Source organism: Myotis davidii, unplaced genomic scaffold (genome assembly GCF_000327345.1).
Source record: "Myotis davidii unplaced genomic scaffold, ASM32734v1 scaffold551, whole genome shotgun sequence".
Lineage (NCBI taxonomy): Eukaryota > Metazoa > Chordata > Mammalia > Chiroptera > Vespertilionidae > Myotis > Myotis davidii.
Genome location: NW_006283788.1, coordinates 555,175 through 570,796, shown reverse-complemented (window position 1 = coordinate 570,796; position 15,622 = coordinate 555,175). Strand labels below are relative to the sequence as shown.

Sequence of the window (15,622 nt, the reverse complement as noted above, 5' to 3'; positions counted from 1 at the left end):
CCAAGTCAAGAACCAGTGTGCTTGGCACTGCCAGTTCAGGGCATTCAGGCCAGGAAGTGTCCTGTGGATTGTTTCCTTTACACATTCAGAGAGTGTAAGCACTGGGGGCAGGCCTCCCTGTGTGACATTGGGCAAGTGGCACTCCCGCTCTGGGCTGCTCTTTTCTCACCTGGACAGGGGCTGACTAGCCTCACAGCGAGTCTTGTGGATTTAGATGGAGGATGTGTGTGTGACTCCCAGCCAGGCACCTGCCCTCGGCAGTTTCTGGCTAAACAGTGGCCCCCTCTGTGTCCCCCTGTCCTGTGTGAGCCCACCATCCTAGCTGAGAGGGAGACTGGTATGGCAGGGATTTCCTGAGACCTGCCTGCCCCCCATTTGGTTTGGCTGGACTTGAAGTCAGGTCACTTTGCTGGGTTTCTGTGAATAGCTGAATTCCCGGTGTCTTCACCTCTGATAACCTTATGTGTTGGAGATCGAGGAAAGAAAGTCTCGGAAGGTTCACTGACTGGTTCTTTCGTCAAGCCAGGTGCCAGCACCCCAGTGCAGAGTCCCTCTCAGATGCTGGTAGCCTTTGGTAACCCTTAGGGAGAGTGAGCCCGTTCATCCTTGAGCTCAGAGCACCTGACCATTTCTGAGAAGAGGGTGCAGTGTGGGGGCGTGCTCTCGGCATGGTGCAGGTTCTGGGAAGATGGAAGCTGGACCCGGCTTGGGCTGCTGGTGTTCTGATGTCCAGCTCCCAGATGGAGAGAGGCCTAGGCCAGTGAGGGGGAATTTCTTGGATGAACATCCTGAGTTTTCACATCTGGGGGCAGGGGCAGGAGGGCCTGGGGTTGCAGGGATGCTCCCACCATTGCAGGCCCTGTCTCCAGCCTGGAGCAAGTTCCAAGACCTGAAGGATCACTCAGCACCTTTTGTCCCATCCTCCCTGGGGCCCTGCCCCTGTGGGGAAGCCCTTTCATTCCGCCATAGGCAGCCTCTGGGCTCAGATGCCCCAGGGACCAGAACCTCAGCTCTGTGATCCTGTGATTGGCCCGTAGGACAGGGCAGGTGGGCAAGCAGAAGAGGCAGGAAGGGACTTGATTTGTAGCCCCCCAAAGCCCCTCTAAACAATGCAGTCCCCCAAAGCCCTTTATCTAGGCCACATTCAGCAAAGGCAGTTGGGAGCCTGCCTCCGGATGGTGGTGGCATTCTGGTACATTGTGATGCAAGGTGTTTGCTAGGTCTGGGGTAGGTGCTTTCAAAGTGAGTACAGAGGAGCAGGACTACCTGCTAAGCTGGTAGCTGATGGCCCAGACTGGGGTGGAAGACCCCCATCCCCTGCAAAGATGATGGGGCTCCTAGTGGGGACTGCTAGGAGAATCTTCTAGACTCAGGCACATTTCACTTCTCTTTCGTAACTGGAGTGCTTGCTCAGGTTCTTCAAGTGCAGGCCCTCTGTCAATGGTCTTAGCAACCCTGGGCTCCTAGGCCAGCCATGCTTGGGAAGAAAGGTAGATGGGGCAGTCCCAGAGCTTCAGGGAGTTGGGGCTGGGGAGGCTCTGAGAAGGACCTACAGTTGCTGCCCACTAGGGTGCAAGTTAAAGGGCCCCACCAGCCAGCTGAGCGGGGGGCTATGCTGCACGCTTTCCAGCAGCTTCTCCAGCCCTTGCCAGGCCTGGCCTACACTCTCACGGCTCTGAGCCAGGCGCTCGGCTGGCAGCTCAGCAATGGAGCTGGCAGAAGAGACGACACCATACAGCTCACAGAGGCTGTGCCTCGCCTGCCTGACCCGCTGCTGGAGCTCGGCTGGGAGACCTTGGAGGCTGGAGGCTAGGGTGCTGTAAGCCACGTGGAGCTGCTGGATGAGTCCACACGTCCTGGACAGAGCCCCCAAGTCTGACACCTGCAGGAAGAGGGGGAGAGGTGAGCAGGGGTCAGAGAGGAGAAGACCCTGGGAGCCTTGTCTTGTACGTACCTCTTGGGTACCGGCTTTATCTGTCCATGGCTGTCCTTCTGGAGTCTGCTTGGCCTTTTCAATCTGTAAAGAGCCCAGCAGAGAAATGAGGGCTTTTGGCAAGGACCTTTCTCCTAAGAATGGCCTGAGGAGCTGGGGTGGGTACTCCTTGGCCTGGAGCTGTGTGGCATGGTGGGAGTGCCACAAGTTTAGAGCCAGCTGTCCCTGATAGGCCTGTCTTCTCTTGTAAAGTGGCAATAATCTAAATTCTCATGAGGTCTTCAGGGAGATCAAATAACAGATGATGCAATCTTGTCACCCGCCAATTCTAAGCCCTCATGTGGCTCCCCATTCCCTGTTGGATAAAAAAACACCTCCCTGTGGTCGGCACAATCTGCCCCCAAGGCATCTCAGACCTCATCTCCCACTAACACCCCATCATGATCACTGTACATCACTGAACCCTAGATCCCTGGGCTCCCTCTATCCCGTCCCCACCTTCACTTCATCCTGTCATCCCAGCTGCCTTTCTGTTCCTTGAATACATAGCTTGTTATTGGGCACTCTGGTGTTGTTTTTTAATTGATTTTAGTTTTTAAAAATACGTTTTTATTGATTTTAGAGAGAGAAGAACGGAGAGAGAGAGAGAAACATCAATAAGAGAGAAACATCAATTGACTGCCTCCTGCACACTCCCTACTGGGGATGGAGTTCACAATCCGGACATGTGCCCTGACTGGGAATCAAACCCATGGTTCATAGGTTGATGTTCAACCACTGAGACATCTCGACCAGGCTTACATTGATTTTAGAGAGGAAAGGAGAGAGAGAAAAAAACATTGATTTGTTTCGCTTATTTATACATTCACTAGAGGCCCAGTACACAAAATTCGTGCACGAGGGTGGGGGTGGGGGTCCCCTCGGCCCAGCCTGCAAGCTTTCCAATCCGGGACCCCTTGGGGGACGTCCCTCTCACAATCCTGGACTGCTGGCTCCTAATTGCTCACCTGCCTGCTTGTCTGGTCGCCCCTAACTGCCTCCCCCACCGGCCTAGTCATCCATGCAGCCTGCTTGTTCAGTCGTGTGGTTGTCCCTCACTAACCACCCTGCCGGCCTGGTCGTAGGCAGCCATCTTGTGAGGGTGTGAGGGTTAATTTGCATATCACCTCTTTATTATATAGAATTGGTTGATTCTTATATATGCCCTGACCAGGGATTGAACCTGTAACCTTGGCATATTGGGATGATGCTATAACCAACTGAGCTACCCAGTTAGGACTGGGCACTCTCTTCTTATGGTCTCCACTTCTCCCCAACTCTGCATGGCTCTCTCCTTGGCATTCACAATGTGGCTCAAAGGGGCGCTCTCCTGCCCAGCCCAGACCCTCTCTGTCTGCATGGTTGTCTTGTTTCCTTCTTTGCATCCCTTTTTGTAGGTACAGCATTCCCCTCTTATGGTGGGTTTTTCCACAATTTCAGTTCCTGCAGTCAGCCACTGTTCCAAAATATTAAAGGAAAAACTCCAGAAATAAAAAATTCCTAATTTTTAAATGGCACGCTGTTCTGAATAGTGTGATGAGATCTCAAATGGCCCTGCTCTGTCCCACCAGGGGCGTGACCCATCCCTTTGTCCAGTGTCTCCACTCTGTAGATCCCCCCACCTATTATTCACACAGTAGCTGTATCAGTTATCAAATCAATTATTGGGGTATCACAGTGCTCATGTTCAAGTCACCCTTATTTTACTTAATGCCACAGTAACATCACTTACAATATGTTATAATTGCTCTATTTTATTACTGTTAATCTCTCACTGTGCCTAAATTATAAATTAAACTTTATCATAGGTATGTATGTATAGGAAAAAACAGTATATTTAGGGTTCAGTCTACCCATGGTTTCAGGCATTCACAGGGGGTCTTAGAATGTCTCTCCCAAAGAAATGGGGGACTACTGTATTTGGTTTGGTTGTACATCTCCCTCTCTGGGACACAAGCGCCATGAGATCAATCTATGGGCATCTTAGTGGCTGAGATATCGGGTCACTGCCTGTGGTAGGGGAAACCATGGGGAGATATTCTGAGAAAGGCACCCTGGAGAGGGGAACACTCTTACCAGCCTGATGGAGTCCTCAAGCTGGGCCAGTGTGGCCCTAGCCTGGAACTGGCCATGCTGCAGATGGCTCAGGGTATGCTCGAAAGCCCGCTGGCGAAAGCCGTGGGCCAGGTCACCAAGACGCACGAAGTAACTGCTCTGGTCTGCTGCGGGTACCCTGGGCCCAGGCTCAGAAGCCACCAACTGAGCTGGAAGGGAAGATGGGATTACTCAACCTGAATCCCCTTGTGGCATCCAGATCTTGGGTTGGACAGATGACAAGCACCCACTAGGACCGCTAGTCCTTACCTTGCTCCTCAGCGTTCATGGGGTGGAAGATCCTCAGTTCCTCTGGGAGTGTCATGAAGCCCATGACACCTTCATGGCTGTGCATGGTGGCCATGCACCCCGCATCCTCTGTGCCCAGTGAGGTTCCTTGTGTGAATGCTGCCACAGTGGAACCACGGCTCTGGGTACTTGCAATGGCTTCTGTGGCAAGGACATGGCTGGCACAGAGAGTGTCAGGGAGGCTGGAAACCATGCAGGATGAAGCATCCAGGGGGTTCAGCACAGTTTGTTGCCCAAATTTGTCAATCTCCTGGTCATTGGTGAGTCCACCATAGGAGCTTTCCCCAGCACCAGGTAACCAATTCTGTATAGTGCCCAGACCAATCTGGACAGCGCCCTTGGTGAAACCCATTGCCCCATTGAGGCCAGTGGATACTGTGTCTTTGGTGCCAGTCAAGAAGATCTTGGAGGTGTCCACACTAGTCTGGACAGCACACTTGGCCATACCCATTGCCCCAGTGAGTCCAGTGGACACCGTGTCTTTGGTTCCCTCAAGAACAGTCTTTGAAGTATTTATGCCAGTTTGGGCGGCACCCTTAGCTACACCCATTGCCCCGGTGAGGCCAGAAGACACTGTGTCTTTGGTGCCAGTCAGGATCGTCTTGGAGGTGTCCACACCGGTCTGTATGGCACTCTTTGCTACACCTACTGCACCGGTAAGGCCAGCGGACACTGTGTTTTTGGTGCCAGTCAGGACTGTCTTGGAGGTGTCCATGCCAGTTTGGACGGCACCCTTGGCCATTCCCATTGCTCCAGTTATGCCAGCAGACACTGTGTCTTTGGTGCCAGTCAGGACTGTCTTGGAGGTGTCCATGCCAGTTTGGACGGCACCCTTGGCCATTCCCATTGCTCCAGTTATGCCAGCAGACACTGTGTCTTTGGTGCCAGTCAGGACTGTCTTGGAGGTGTCCATGCCAGTTTGGACGGCACCCTTGGCCATTCCCATTGCTCCAGTTATGCCAGCAGACACTGTGTCTTTGGTGCCAGTCAGGACTGTCTTGGAGGTGTCCATGCCAGTTTGGACGGCACCCTTGGCCATTCCCATTGCTCCAGTTATGCCAGCAGACACTGTGTCTTTGGTGCCAGTCAGGACTGTCTTGGAGGTGTCCATGCCAGTTTGGACGGCACCCTTGGCCATTCCCATTGCTCCAGTTATGCCAGCAGACACTGTGTCTTTGGTGCCAGTCAGGACTGTCTTGGAGGTGTCCATGCCAGTTTGGACGGCACCCTTGGCCATTCCCATTGCTCCAGTTATGCCAGCAGACACTGTGTCTTTGGTGCCAGTCAGGACTGTCTTGGAGGTGTCCATGCCAGTTTGGACGGCACCCTTGGCCATTCCCATTGCTCCAGTTATGCCAGCAGACACTGTGTCTTTGGTGCCAGTCAGGACTGTCTTGGAGGTGTCCATGCCAGTTTGGACGGCACCCTTGGCCATTCCCATTGCTCCAGTTATGCCAGCAGACACTGTGTCTTTGGTGCCAGTCAGGACTGTCTTGGAGGTGTCCATGCCAGTTTGGACGGCACCCTTGGCCATTCCCATTGCTCCAGTTATGCCAGCAGACACTGTGTCTTTGGTGCCAGTCAGGACTGTCTTGGAGGTGTCCATGCCAGTTTGGACGGCACCCTTGGCCATTCCCATTGCTCCAGTTATGCCAGCAGACACTGTGTCTTTGGTGCCAGTCAGGACTGTCTTGGAGGTGTCCATGCCAGTTTGGACGGCACCCTTGGCCATTCCCATTGCTCCAGTTATGCCAGCAGACACTGTGTCTTTGGTGCCAGTCAGGACTGTCTTGGAGGTGTCCATGCCAGTTTGGACGGCACCCTTGGCCATTCCCATTGCTCCAGTTATGCCAGCAGACACTGTGTCTTTGGTGCCAGTCAGGACTGTCTTGGAGGTGTCCATGCCAGTTTGGACGGCACCCTTGGCCATTCCCATTGCTCCAGTTATGCCAGCAGACACTGTGTCTTTGGTGCCAGTCAGGACTGTCTTGGAGGTGTCCATGCCAGTTTGGACGGCACCCTTGGCCATTCCCATTGCTCCAGTTATGCCAGCGGACACTGTGTCTTTGGTGCCAGTCAGGACTGTCTTGGAGGTGTCCATGCCAGTTTGGACGGCACCCTTGGCCATTCCCATTGCTCCAGTTATGCCAGCAGACACTGTGTCTTTGGTGCCAGTCAGGACTGTCTTGGAGGTGTCCATGCCAGTTTGGACGGCACCCTTGGCCATTCCCATTGCTCCAGTTATGCCAGCGAGCACGGTGTCTTTGGTGCCAGTCAGGATGGTCTTGGAGGTGTCCACACCCGTCTGGACAGCACTCTTGGCCACACCTACCGCACCGGTGAGTCCCGTGGACATAGTGTCTTTGGTGCCAGTGAGAACCGTCTTGGTGGTGTCCATGCCAGTTTGCACGGCACCTTTGGCTACGTCCATTGCACCAGAGAGTCCGGTGGACACTGTGTTTTTGGTGCCAGTTAGGATGGTCTTGGAGGTGTCCATGCCAGTCTGGACAGCACTCTTGGCTACACCCACTGCCCCGGTGAGGCCAGTGGACACTGTGTCTTTGGTGCCAGTCAGGATGGTCTTAGAGGTGTCCATTCCAGTTTGGACGGCACCCTTGGCCATTCCTATTGCCCCAGTGAGGCCAGTGGACACTGTGTCTTTGGTGCCAGTCAGGACTGTCTTGGAGGTGTCCATGCCAGTCTGGACAGCACTCTTGGCTACACCCACAGCCCCGGTGAGGCCAGCGGACACTGTGTTTTTGGTGCCAGTCAGGATGGTGTTAGAGGTGTCCACACCCGTCTGGACAGCACTCTTGGCTTCACCCACAGCCCCGGTGACGCCAGCGGACACTGTGTCTATGGTGCCAGTCAGGATGGTCTTGGCGGTGTCCACACCCGTCTGGACAGCACTCTTGGCTTCACCCACAGCCCCGGTGACGCCAGCGGACACTGTGTCTATGGTGCCAGTCAGGATGGTCTTGGCGGTGTCCACACCCGTCTGGACAGCACTCTTGGCTTCACCCACAGCCCCGGTGACGCCAGCGGACACTGTGTCTATGGTGCCAGTCAGGATGGTCTTGGCGGTGTCCACACCCGTCTGGACAGCACTCTTGGCTTCACCCACAGCCCCGGTGACGCCAGCGGACACTGTGTCTATGGTGCCAGTCAGGATGGTCTTGGCGGTGTCCACACCCGTCTGGACAGCACTCTTGGCTTCACCCACAGCCCCGGTGACGCCAGCGGACACTGTGTCTATGGTGCCAGTCAGGATGGTCTTGGCGGTGTCCACACCCGTCTGGACAGCACTCTTGGCTTCACCCACAGCCCCGGTGACGCCAGCGGACACTGTGTCTATGGTGCCAGTCAGGATGGTCTTGGCGGTGTCCACACCCGTCTGGACAGCACTCTTGGCTTCACCCACAGCCCCGGTGACGCCAGCGGACACTGTGTCTATGGTGCCAGTCAGGATGGTCTTGGCGGTGTCCACACCCGTCTGGACAGCACTCTTGGCTTCACCCACAGCCCCGGTGACGCCAGCGGACACTGTGTCTATGGTGCCAGTCAGGATGGTCTTGGCGGTGTCCACACCCGTCTGGACAGCACTCTTGGCTTCACCCACAGCCCCGGTGACGCCAGCGGACACTGTGTCTATGGTGCCAGTCAGGATGGTCTTGGCGGTGTCCACACCCGTCTGGACAGCACTCTTGGCTTCACCCACAGCCCCGGTGACGCCAGCGGACACTGTGTCTATGGTGCCAGTCAGGATGGTCTTGGCGGTGTCCACACCCGTCTGGACAGCACTCTTGGCTTCACCCACAGCCCCGGTGACGCCAGCGGACACTGTGTCTATGGTGCCAGTCAGGATGGTCTTGGCGGTGTCCACACCCGTCTGGACAGCACTCTTGGCTTCACCCACAGCCCCGGTGACGCCAGCGGACACTGTGTCTATGGTGCCAGTCAGGATGGTCTTGGCGGTGTCCACACCCGTCTGGACAGCACTCTTGGCTTCACCCACAGCCCCGGTGACGCCAGCGGACACTGTGTCTATGGTGCCAGTCAGGATGGTCTTGGCGGTGTCCACACCCGTCTGGACAGCACTCTTGGCTTCACCCACAGCCCCGGTGACGCCAGCGGACACTGTGTCTATGGTGCCAGTCAGGATGGTCTTGGCGGTGTCCACACCCGTCTGGACAGCACTCTTGGCTTCACCCACAGCCCCGGTGACGCCAGCGGACACTGTGTCTATGGTGCCAGTCAGGATGGTCTTGGCGGTGTCCACACCCGTCTGGACAGCACTCTTGGCTTCACCCACAGCCCCGGTGACGCCAGCGGACACTGTGTCTATGGTGCCAGTCAGGATGGTCTTGGCGGTGTCCACACCCGTCTGGACAGCACTCTTGGCTTCACCCACAGCCCCGGTGACGCCAGCGGACACTGTGTCTATGGTGCCAGTCAGGATGGTCTTGGCGGTGTCCACACCCGTCTGGACAGCACTCTTGGCTTCACCCACAGCCCCGGTGACGCCAGCGGACACTGTGTCTATGGTGCCAGTCAGGATGGTCTTGGCGGTGTCCACACCCGTCTGGACAGCACTCTTGGCTTCACCCACAGCCCCGGTGACGCCAGCGGACACTGTGTCTATGGTGCCAGTCAGGATGGTCTTGGCGGTGTCCACACCCGTCTGGACAGCACTCTTGGCTTCACCCACAGCCCCGGTGACGCCAGCGGACACTGTGTCTATGGTGCCAGTCAGGATGGTCTTGGCGGTGTCCACACCCGTCTGGACAGCACTCTTGGCTTCACCCACAGCCCCGGTGACGCCAGCGGACACTGTGTCTATGGTGCCAGTCAGGATGGTCTTGGCGGTGTCCACACCCGTCTGGACAGCACTCTTGGCTTCACCCACAGCCCCGGTGACGCCAGCGGACACTGTGTCTATGGTGCCAGTCAGGATGGTCTTGGCGGTGTCCACACCCGTCTGGACAGCACTCTTGGCTTCACCCACAGCCCCGGTGACGCCAGCGGACACTGTGTCTATGGTGCCAGTCAGGATGGTCTTGGAGGTGTCCACACCCGTCTGGACGGCACTCTTGGCCACACCTACTGCACCGGTGAGTCCAGTGGACACAGTGTCTTTGGTGCCAGTGAGGACTGTCTTGGTGGTGTCCACACCGGTCTGAACAGCACCCTTGGCCATGCCCATTGCCCCGGTGAGGCCAGTGGACACAGTGTCTTTGGTGCCAGTGAGAACAGTCTTGGTGGTGTCCATGCCAGTTTGCACGGCACCTTTGGCTACGTCCATTGCCCCCGTGAGGCCAGTGGACACTGTGTTTTTGGTGCCAGTTAGGATGGTCTTGGAGGTGTCCATGCCAGTTTGGACGGCACCCTTGGCTACGTCCATTGCCCCCGTGAGGCCAGTGGACACAGTGTCTTTGGTGCCAGTGAGGACCGTCTTGGTGGTATCCACACCGGTCTGGACAGCACCCTTAGTCATACCCATTGCCCCGGTGAGGCCAGCAGACACTGTGTTTTTGGTGCCAGTCAGGACTGTTTTGGTGGTGTCCATGCCAGTTTGGACGACACCTTTGGCCACACCCACTGCCCCGGTGAGTCCAGTGGACACTGTGTCTTTGGTGCCGGTCAGGATGGTCTTAGAGGTGTCCACACCCGTCTGAACAGCACCCTTGGCCATTCCCATTGCCCCAGTGAGGCCAGCGGACACTGTGTCTTTGGTGCCAGTCAGGACTGTCTTGGTGGTGTCCAGGCCCCCCTGTACAGCCCCTGTCGCCATATTCACAGCACCAGTCACTCCACTGCAGATGGTGTTCTTGGTGCCAGTGAGGAACGTCTTGGTGGTATCCACACCAGTCTGAAAGGTCCCTTTGGCTATCTCCACTGTCCCTGCGACCCCACTGGCCACAGCCTCCTTGGTTCCAGTGTGGTCAGGTTGGGACATGCCAAGAGCTCCCTGAAGCACACCTTTAGCTGAGTCTGTCACGTTGGCCACTCCGGAGGAGATGGCATCTTTCGTTTTGGTCATCGTGGAGCACACCTGGTCCTTCACCCCAGAGATCATCTGATGAGAAAGGACATGTGTGGTCACGAGCAGAGCCGGGAGGCAGACTTCTGCCAGCCTGATTCCTGATGGGCCTGGTAAGTGGTATCTGTCACCCAGAGGCCCTGCCTCCTTCCCACCCGCGAGGCACCCACGGCCTTCAGGACACAGCCTTCACAAGCCCATCACTACGTCAAATCACTTCTCTGATCCAATAGGTCCCCTGCTGACAGCGGGTCCCTAACACCTCTGCAACCCTTGACAAGGTGCCTTGGTGGTATCCATGCCTTAGGCTCAGCAAGCCATTGAATTATGTTTTTTTGTTCTTTTTTAGCAGAATTTGAGCCTGGTTTCCCCATTACAGTGGGGAGACCAAATTGTTCATTAAAATGAATGTATTCAACTAAGAGAAGGGAATAAACATTTGGGAAAGTGGTAACCACACAAGTACAGGGACAAGTATTGGGTTCGAGCCATAGGAAATTGTCAATAACTAATTATTTTTAACCTACCCAATGGAAGTTTCAACCCATACCAAAGGGTTGTAATGGCCTCAGGGTTGCCACAACTCAGGTTCAGCCGTGAGTATGCTATTTTTTATTCAGTGATTCTCACCTGGGGAGATCCAGCCTCCTCCCCCCACCCCCCCATCTCCCTGGAGACATTGGGCAAGTTTGGGGACATCTGTGATTGTTGTGGCTGGGGGCACGGGGCGCTACTTACATTGATTGCCTGTGGGCCTGGCATGCTGTGCAACATCCCATAGTGCCCAGGACAGACCCACAACCAAGAATGATCCTGCCCCAAATAGCCACAGTACTGACATTGAGAAGTTTATTCTCACTACCTGCTTCCTGCCCAGGATTAAATCAAGTGGGCACCTTGGGATCTGTGCCCGCAGAGACCCAGGTTCAAATCTCGGCTTTACTGCACTCGCTGTGTGAAATCCACATTCCCCTCTCTGAGCCAGTTTCTGAAAAGTGATTAAAATAGCACCACCTTCAAGGATTATGGATTAAGGATTATCTGCACTTTGCAGATAGTAGGTGTTCAGTTAACATGAGTGTAGAGGAGTAGAAAAGAATTGCATAAATGGAGAAGGGGCAAGGGGTCTGTTTTAATTTCAGCCAGAAGGACCTGGCGAGGTTCTTCCCCTTCTGAGATGCTAAGATCTGCTTGGGCTGAGGGCAGAGGGAGACTAGGAAGACCAGAGTGGGGGCATGTGCTGGGCGGAAGAGTTCCTATCAGGGCTCTGCACCCTCTGTGGCCTCAGCTGGCTTACATCAGTCCCTCCACTTGGCCCAGCCTTGGGGACAGGATAACATGGGCGGTCACCATGTATTCAGGACCAAGGGTGGATGTAGCGTTGGTGTAGTTCAGCCTCTGACTGCCCCTGGGTTCAAGTCGCAAACTACCATGACCTGGTATATGACTTCTGGCGGGCGTCTCAGTTTCTCTGTGCCTCAGCTGTCGTGCGGGGAACTACTTACTCCCTTCCTCACAGGGTGGTTGGGAGGATTAACTATTAAGCAGCACGTATAAAGCACAGTGTCCAGAGCCTGACACATGGTGAGTTGCTGTTTGGTTCCCATCATGCTAAACAGAGAGTGAGGGGTGGTCTGTAGTTTGGAGCCTGTCCATGTGGGCAGTGAGGCAGTACTGCACCCATTTCACAGGTGTGGCAGTGGAGGCTTAGAGGGATGTCTGCTCTCTCCGTGGGCAGGAACCAAAACATTCCCGAGGGAGGCAGAGGCCATCAGACCAGACTCTGACAGCCACTCACCTTGTCTGAAGGCGACGGCAGCTTTTCCACCTCTCTGGCCATCTGCTTCGGGTCGGTAGCTGCTATGGGGACAGAAGCTGGTCAGGCACCCCAGGGAATGCGAGGGAAGCGGGCTGGCATCAGCTGCTCTGGTGCCCATTGCGCAATTGGCGGGCACAGCCCAAAAGGTCAGGAATGTCCCAGCCACTCCGCCAGGGACAGCAGGAGGTGACATCTATGGCCACGGGCTTGGCTCCTTTCGACCCCCCAGGACCTCAGTCCCCTGGAACTGAACATCTCCCTGGTGTTTTCTCCACTTGAGTCCTGGGTGCTGGACGCCCACCCAGGGAGATTGCAGAGAGAGGAGTCAGGGCCCCGCCCCACCTCTGCTACAGCTGGCAGTTGCCTGTCAGGCCTGGGTATGTGGAGCAGAAGTCAGCTGCCAAGGGCTCGGCCCAGAATGAGGCCCAGCCTGGGCAGCCACCCAAACCTGGGTCGTCTCCCCCTCCCCCACCCGTGCACCAGCCCCCCCGATGTGTCCTGAGTACTCTGGCTGAGTAACGAGGGTGGGGAGACCCCCAGGCTCTGCCATCCCAGGGAAGCCACTGTCCCTCTTGGGGAACCAGGATTGCCATCCCCAACAAGGTCTGCCTGCAGAACACCCAGGCCCTGGTCCACAGGCATCAGAAATGGGTGATGGGAAGTGGGGTGGGGGTGGAAAGTGTGGATGGTACTGAAGGGAGCTAGGCTGTGTTCACACCCCCACTTTTGCTGATTATGCACCTTGGGCCACTCACTTGCCATATTTATGCCTCAGTTTCCTCATCTGGTGCTAAATGAGTGTTGACAGTCATACAGTGTCGATTTAGATGATGCAGGCACATATGAAATGTCCCAAAGTGGCCAGAAGTTCCTGCTAGGGGATTTCCTATTCCTGGAGTCTCCCCAGACCCCCCACCCTATCGAGCTGTGTACTCACCCTGGGCCTGGGGATGGGCGGCATCGGGGGTAGGAGTACCTGTGGAATCAGCTACTGGCTGGGCCTCTCCTGCTGAGCTGTGAGCGTTGGCCACCAGGTTCCGGGCAGAACTGAAGCCAGGCAGGAACCCCAAGAAGTTGCTCAGGGTCTATGTGGGGAGGGGACAGCATGAGCAGGTTGGGCCGAGATGGGATGGGGTGGTGGGAAGCATCAAACAAACCCTGAGCTTCCACACCTCTCAGGCTCTTGTTTTTGGGTGATCTTGAGTTTCAAGCCTCAGTTTCCTAGTCTGGACAATGGGCAGATGCAGCCGGCCTCCCATGGAAGGAGGAAAAGGTCCTCCTTTGAGTCTCCAAGGCCGCCTTCCACAGCCCCCATTTCACAAATGGGTAAACTGAGGCTGAGAGGGGTGCTGTGGCTAGCCGAGGGTCACAAAGTAGGAAAGGAGCTGAAGTCTGCCCCCACCCCCAGCTTGGGACAGGAGGGAAGAGTTAGCACCTTGGCTCTCAGAGCCCTCCCACCCCACCCAGAAAACTCCCAGATCTGAGGGCTGTGGCAGTCACCTTTGCAAGGTTCTGGGGGTCTCCAGGCCTTAGCAGGGATCTCCCCCTCCCATACCTCTCCTCACCTTGCCCTTGGGTTTGTGGGGCTTCCGGCCTCCTTCCTCTTGAGCAGACATGTTAATACTCTAAGCAGCTGGGAGGGGGCAGAGATGGTTTATAAATGGGGTTCCCACGCCTCCTGCCCCGCACCCATAGCCCCCAGACTTTCCCTGACACCCACCTGGAGATCTTGCCTCACCCTGGCATTGCTCACCTGGACTGCGAGAGGGTCCTTTGGAGTGACTGGCGGCGCAGCTGGCAGCTGGCTCTGCTTTCAGCTCCCAGGCCTTATAGGGTCTGGGGCAGGCGCAGGCCTGGCCTGCAGAGGCAGGCAGCCAGCCTGCTGGGGGAGGGCCCTAGAGGGTCACGTGCCTGCCTGCCTGGCCCAGCTTGCATGGGCCCCGGGCCCAGCACCTTTCCCCTGCTCTCAGTACTGGGCCACCTCTGCCTACAGCACCCGCCCCACCAAGCTGAGTGATTCCCAGGCCATCCTATGTTCCTTAGACACAGCCTATATGCCCTCTTGGTCTATTCTTTCCAGCCATGAGATGGACATGGTTCAAATCTCAGTTCTGGGATGCCTTGCTGCAGTTTCCCCTTCGGCTCCTCACTGGCCCACAATGTTGTGCCCTTCATTTCCCCTGGCTCTTACCTCTTTGATCAGTCCAGCCACAGGGGCCTCCTTGCAATTTCTCCAAATCTTTGGGCATGGTCCTGCCTCAGGGCCTTTGCATGGGCTATGCCTTCTGCCTATAGCACTTTCCCCCAAACATCCATATAGCTGCCTCCCTCCCCGTGTTCCCTGCAATAGAACAGTACCTGGTACACAGTTGGCACTTAATAAATGTTTGATTAAATGGGCCAACTCATAGGGTGGTTGTGAGTGTGAAATGAGGTCACACATGTAACCTGTTTATCCGTGTGCCTGGTACCCAGCAGGTGCTCAGCAGACATGAGCTTAGCATGGTCCAGGCAGAGAGGAGCAGAGTCTGTCCTCGGCAGGGGTGGGACATGCCACTCTCCGGAAGGGACTTCCCTTGAGAAAGGGGACGACACAGACCAAAACAGCTCCAACAGAGCCTGGAACATAGGATGGCTTGTGACTCACTCAGCTTGGTGGGGGCGGGTGCTGTGGGCAGAGGTGGCCCAGTACTGAGAGCAGGGGAAAGGTGCTGGGCCCGGGGCCCGTGAGAAGCAGGCCTGGTAGGCTTGGGCCAATCCAAGGTGGCTTCCTGGAGGAGGTATTTTGTACCTAAGGCCACAGAGCCAGGAAGTGGCAGAGACAGGATTTAGACCCAGACCCTGTGCCTGTGTGTAGAGCGGACTGTCTGTGGATGGGTGCTCAGATGAGCAGAGGAGTGACTGCCATGCCCTTCCTGGCCTGCCCCTGAAACAGGGATCACAGCCATGCTGGTGGGGGTTGGGAAAGATCCAGCTGGTGGCTCTGGGCTCTGAGCTGGGAGAAGGGAGGGTCCTGCTGTTGGGCCTGATGACCCTCAGGTTGTCTCCTTGGAGTCAGTCAAGGAACAAAAAGGGGGATTCCCCAGCCTCTCTCCTTAGCCAACACTTCCTAAAGGTGACATTGCAGGACTGGGGAGCTGGATCCTGGGTGTGTCCCTCCCTCCAGCAAAAGTAATAAAATGGCCTGGCCAGTGTGGTTCTGGTTGAGCATCGACCTATGAACCAGGAGGTCACGGTTCGATTCTCAGTCATGACACATGCCTGGTTTGTGGGCTCGATCCCCGTGTAGGGCATGCAGGAGACACCCAATCAATGATTCTCTCTTATCGATGTTTCTATCGCTCTCCTTCCTTCCTCTCTGAAATCAATACCAACTCAGGTTTTGTCC

General features: G+C 56.0%; 1 protein-coding gene across 1 annotated transcript; it reads right to left on the bottom strand.

Annotated features, from left to right (window-relative positions):
• Nucleotides 1-658: 658 nt before the first annotated feature.
• PLIN4 (perilipin 4) lies at nucleotides 659-14,228 on the bottom strand. Its single transcript, XM_015567131.1, has 9 exons — nucleotides 13,988-14,228; nucleotides 13,800-13,867; nucleotides 13,172-13,319; nucleotides 12,214-12,272; nucleotides 10,355-10,451; nucleotides 4,337-10,156; nucleotides 4,049-4,236; nucleotides 1,955-2,017; nucleotides 659-1,882 (listed from the first exon to the last, which is right to left on the bottom strand). Exons 2-9 carry the CDS (start codon nucleotides 13,848-13,850, stop codon nucleotides 1,550-1,552), a joined length of 6,759 nt encoding a protein of 2,252 aa, XP_015422617.1. The 5' UTR covers nucleotides 13,851-13,867; nucleotides 13,988-14,228; the 3' UTR covers nucleotides 659-1,549.
• Nucleotides 14,229-15,622: the final 1,394 nt, after the last annotated feature.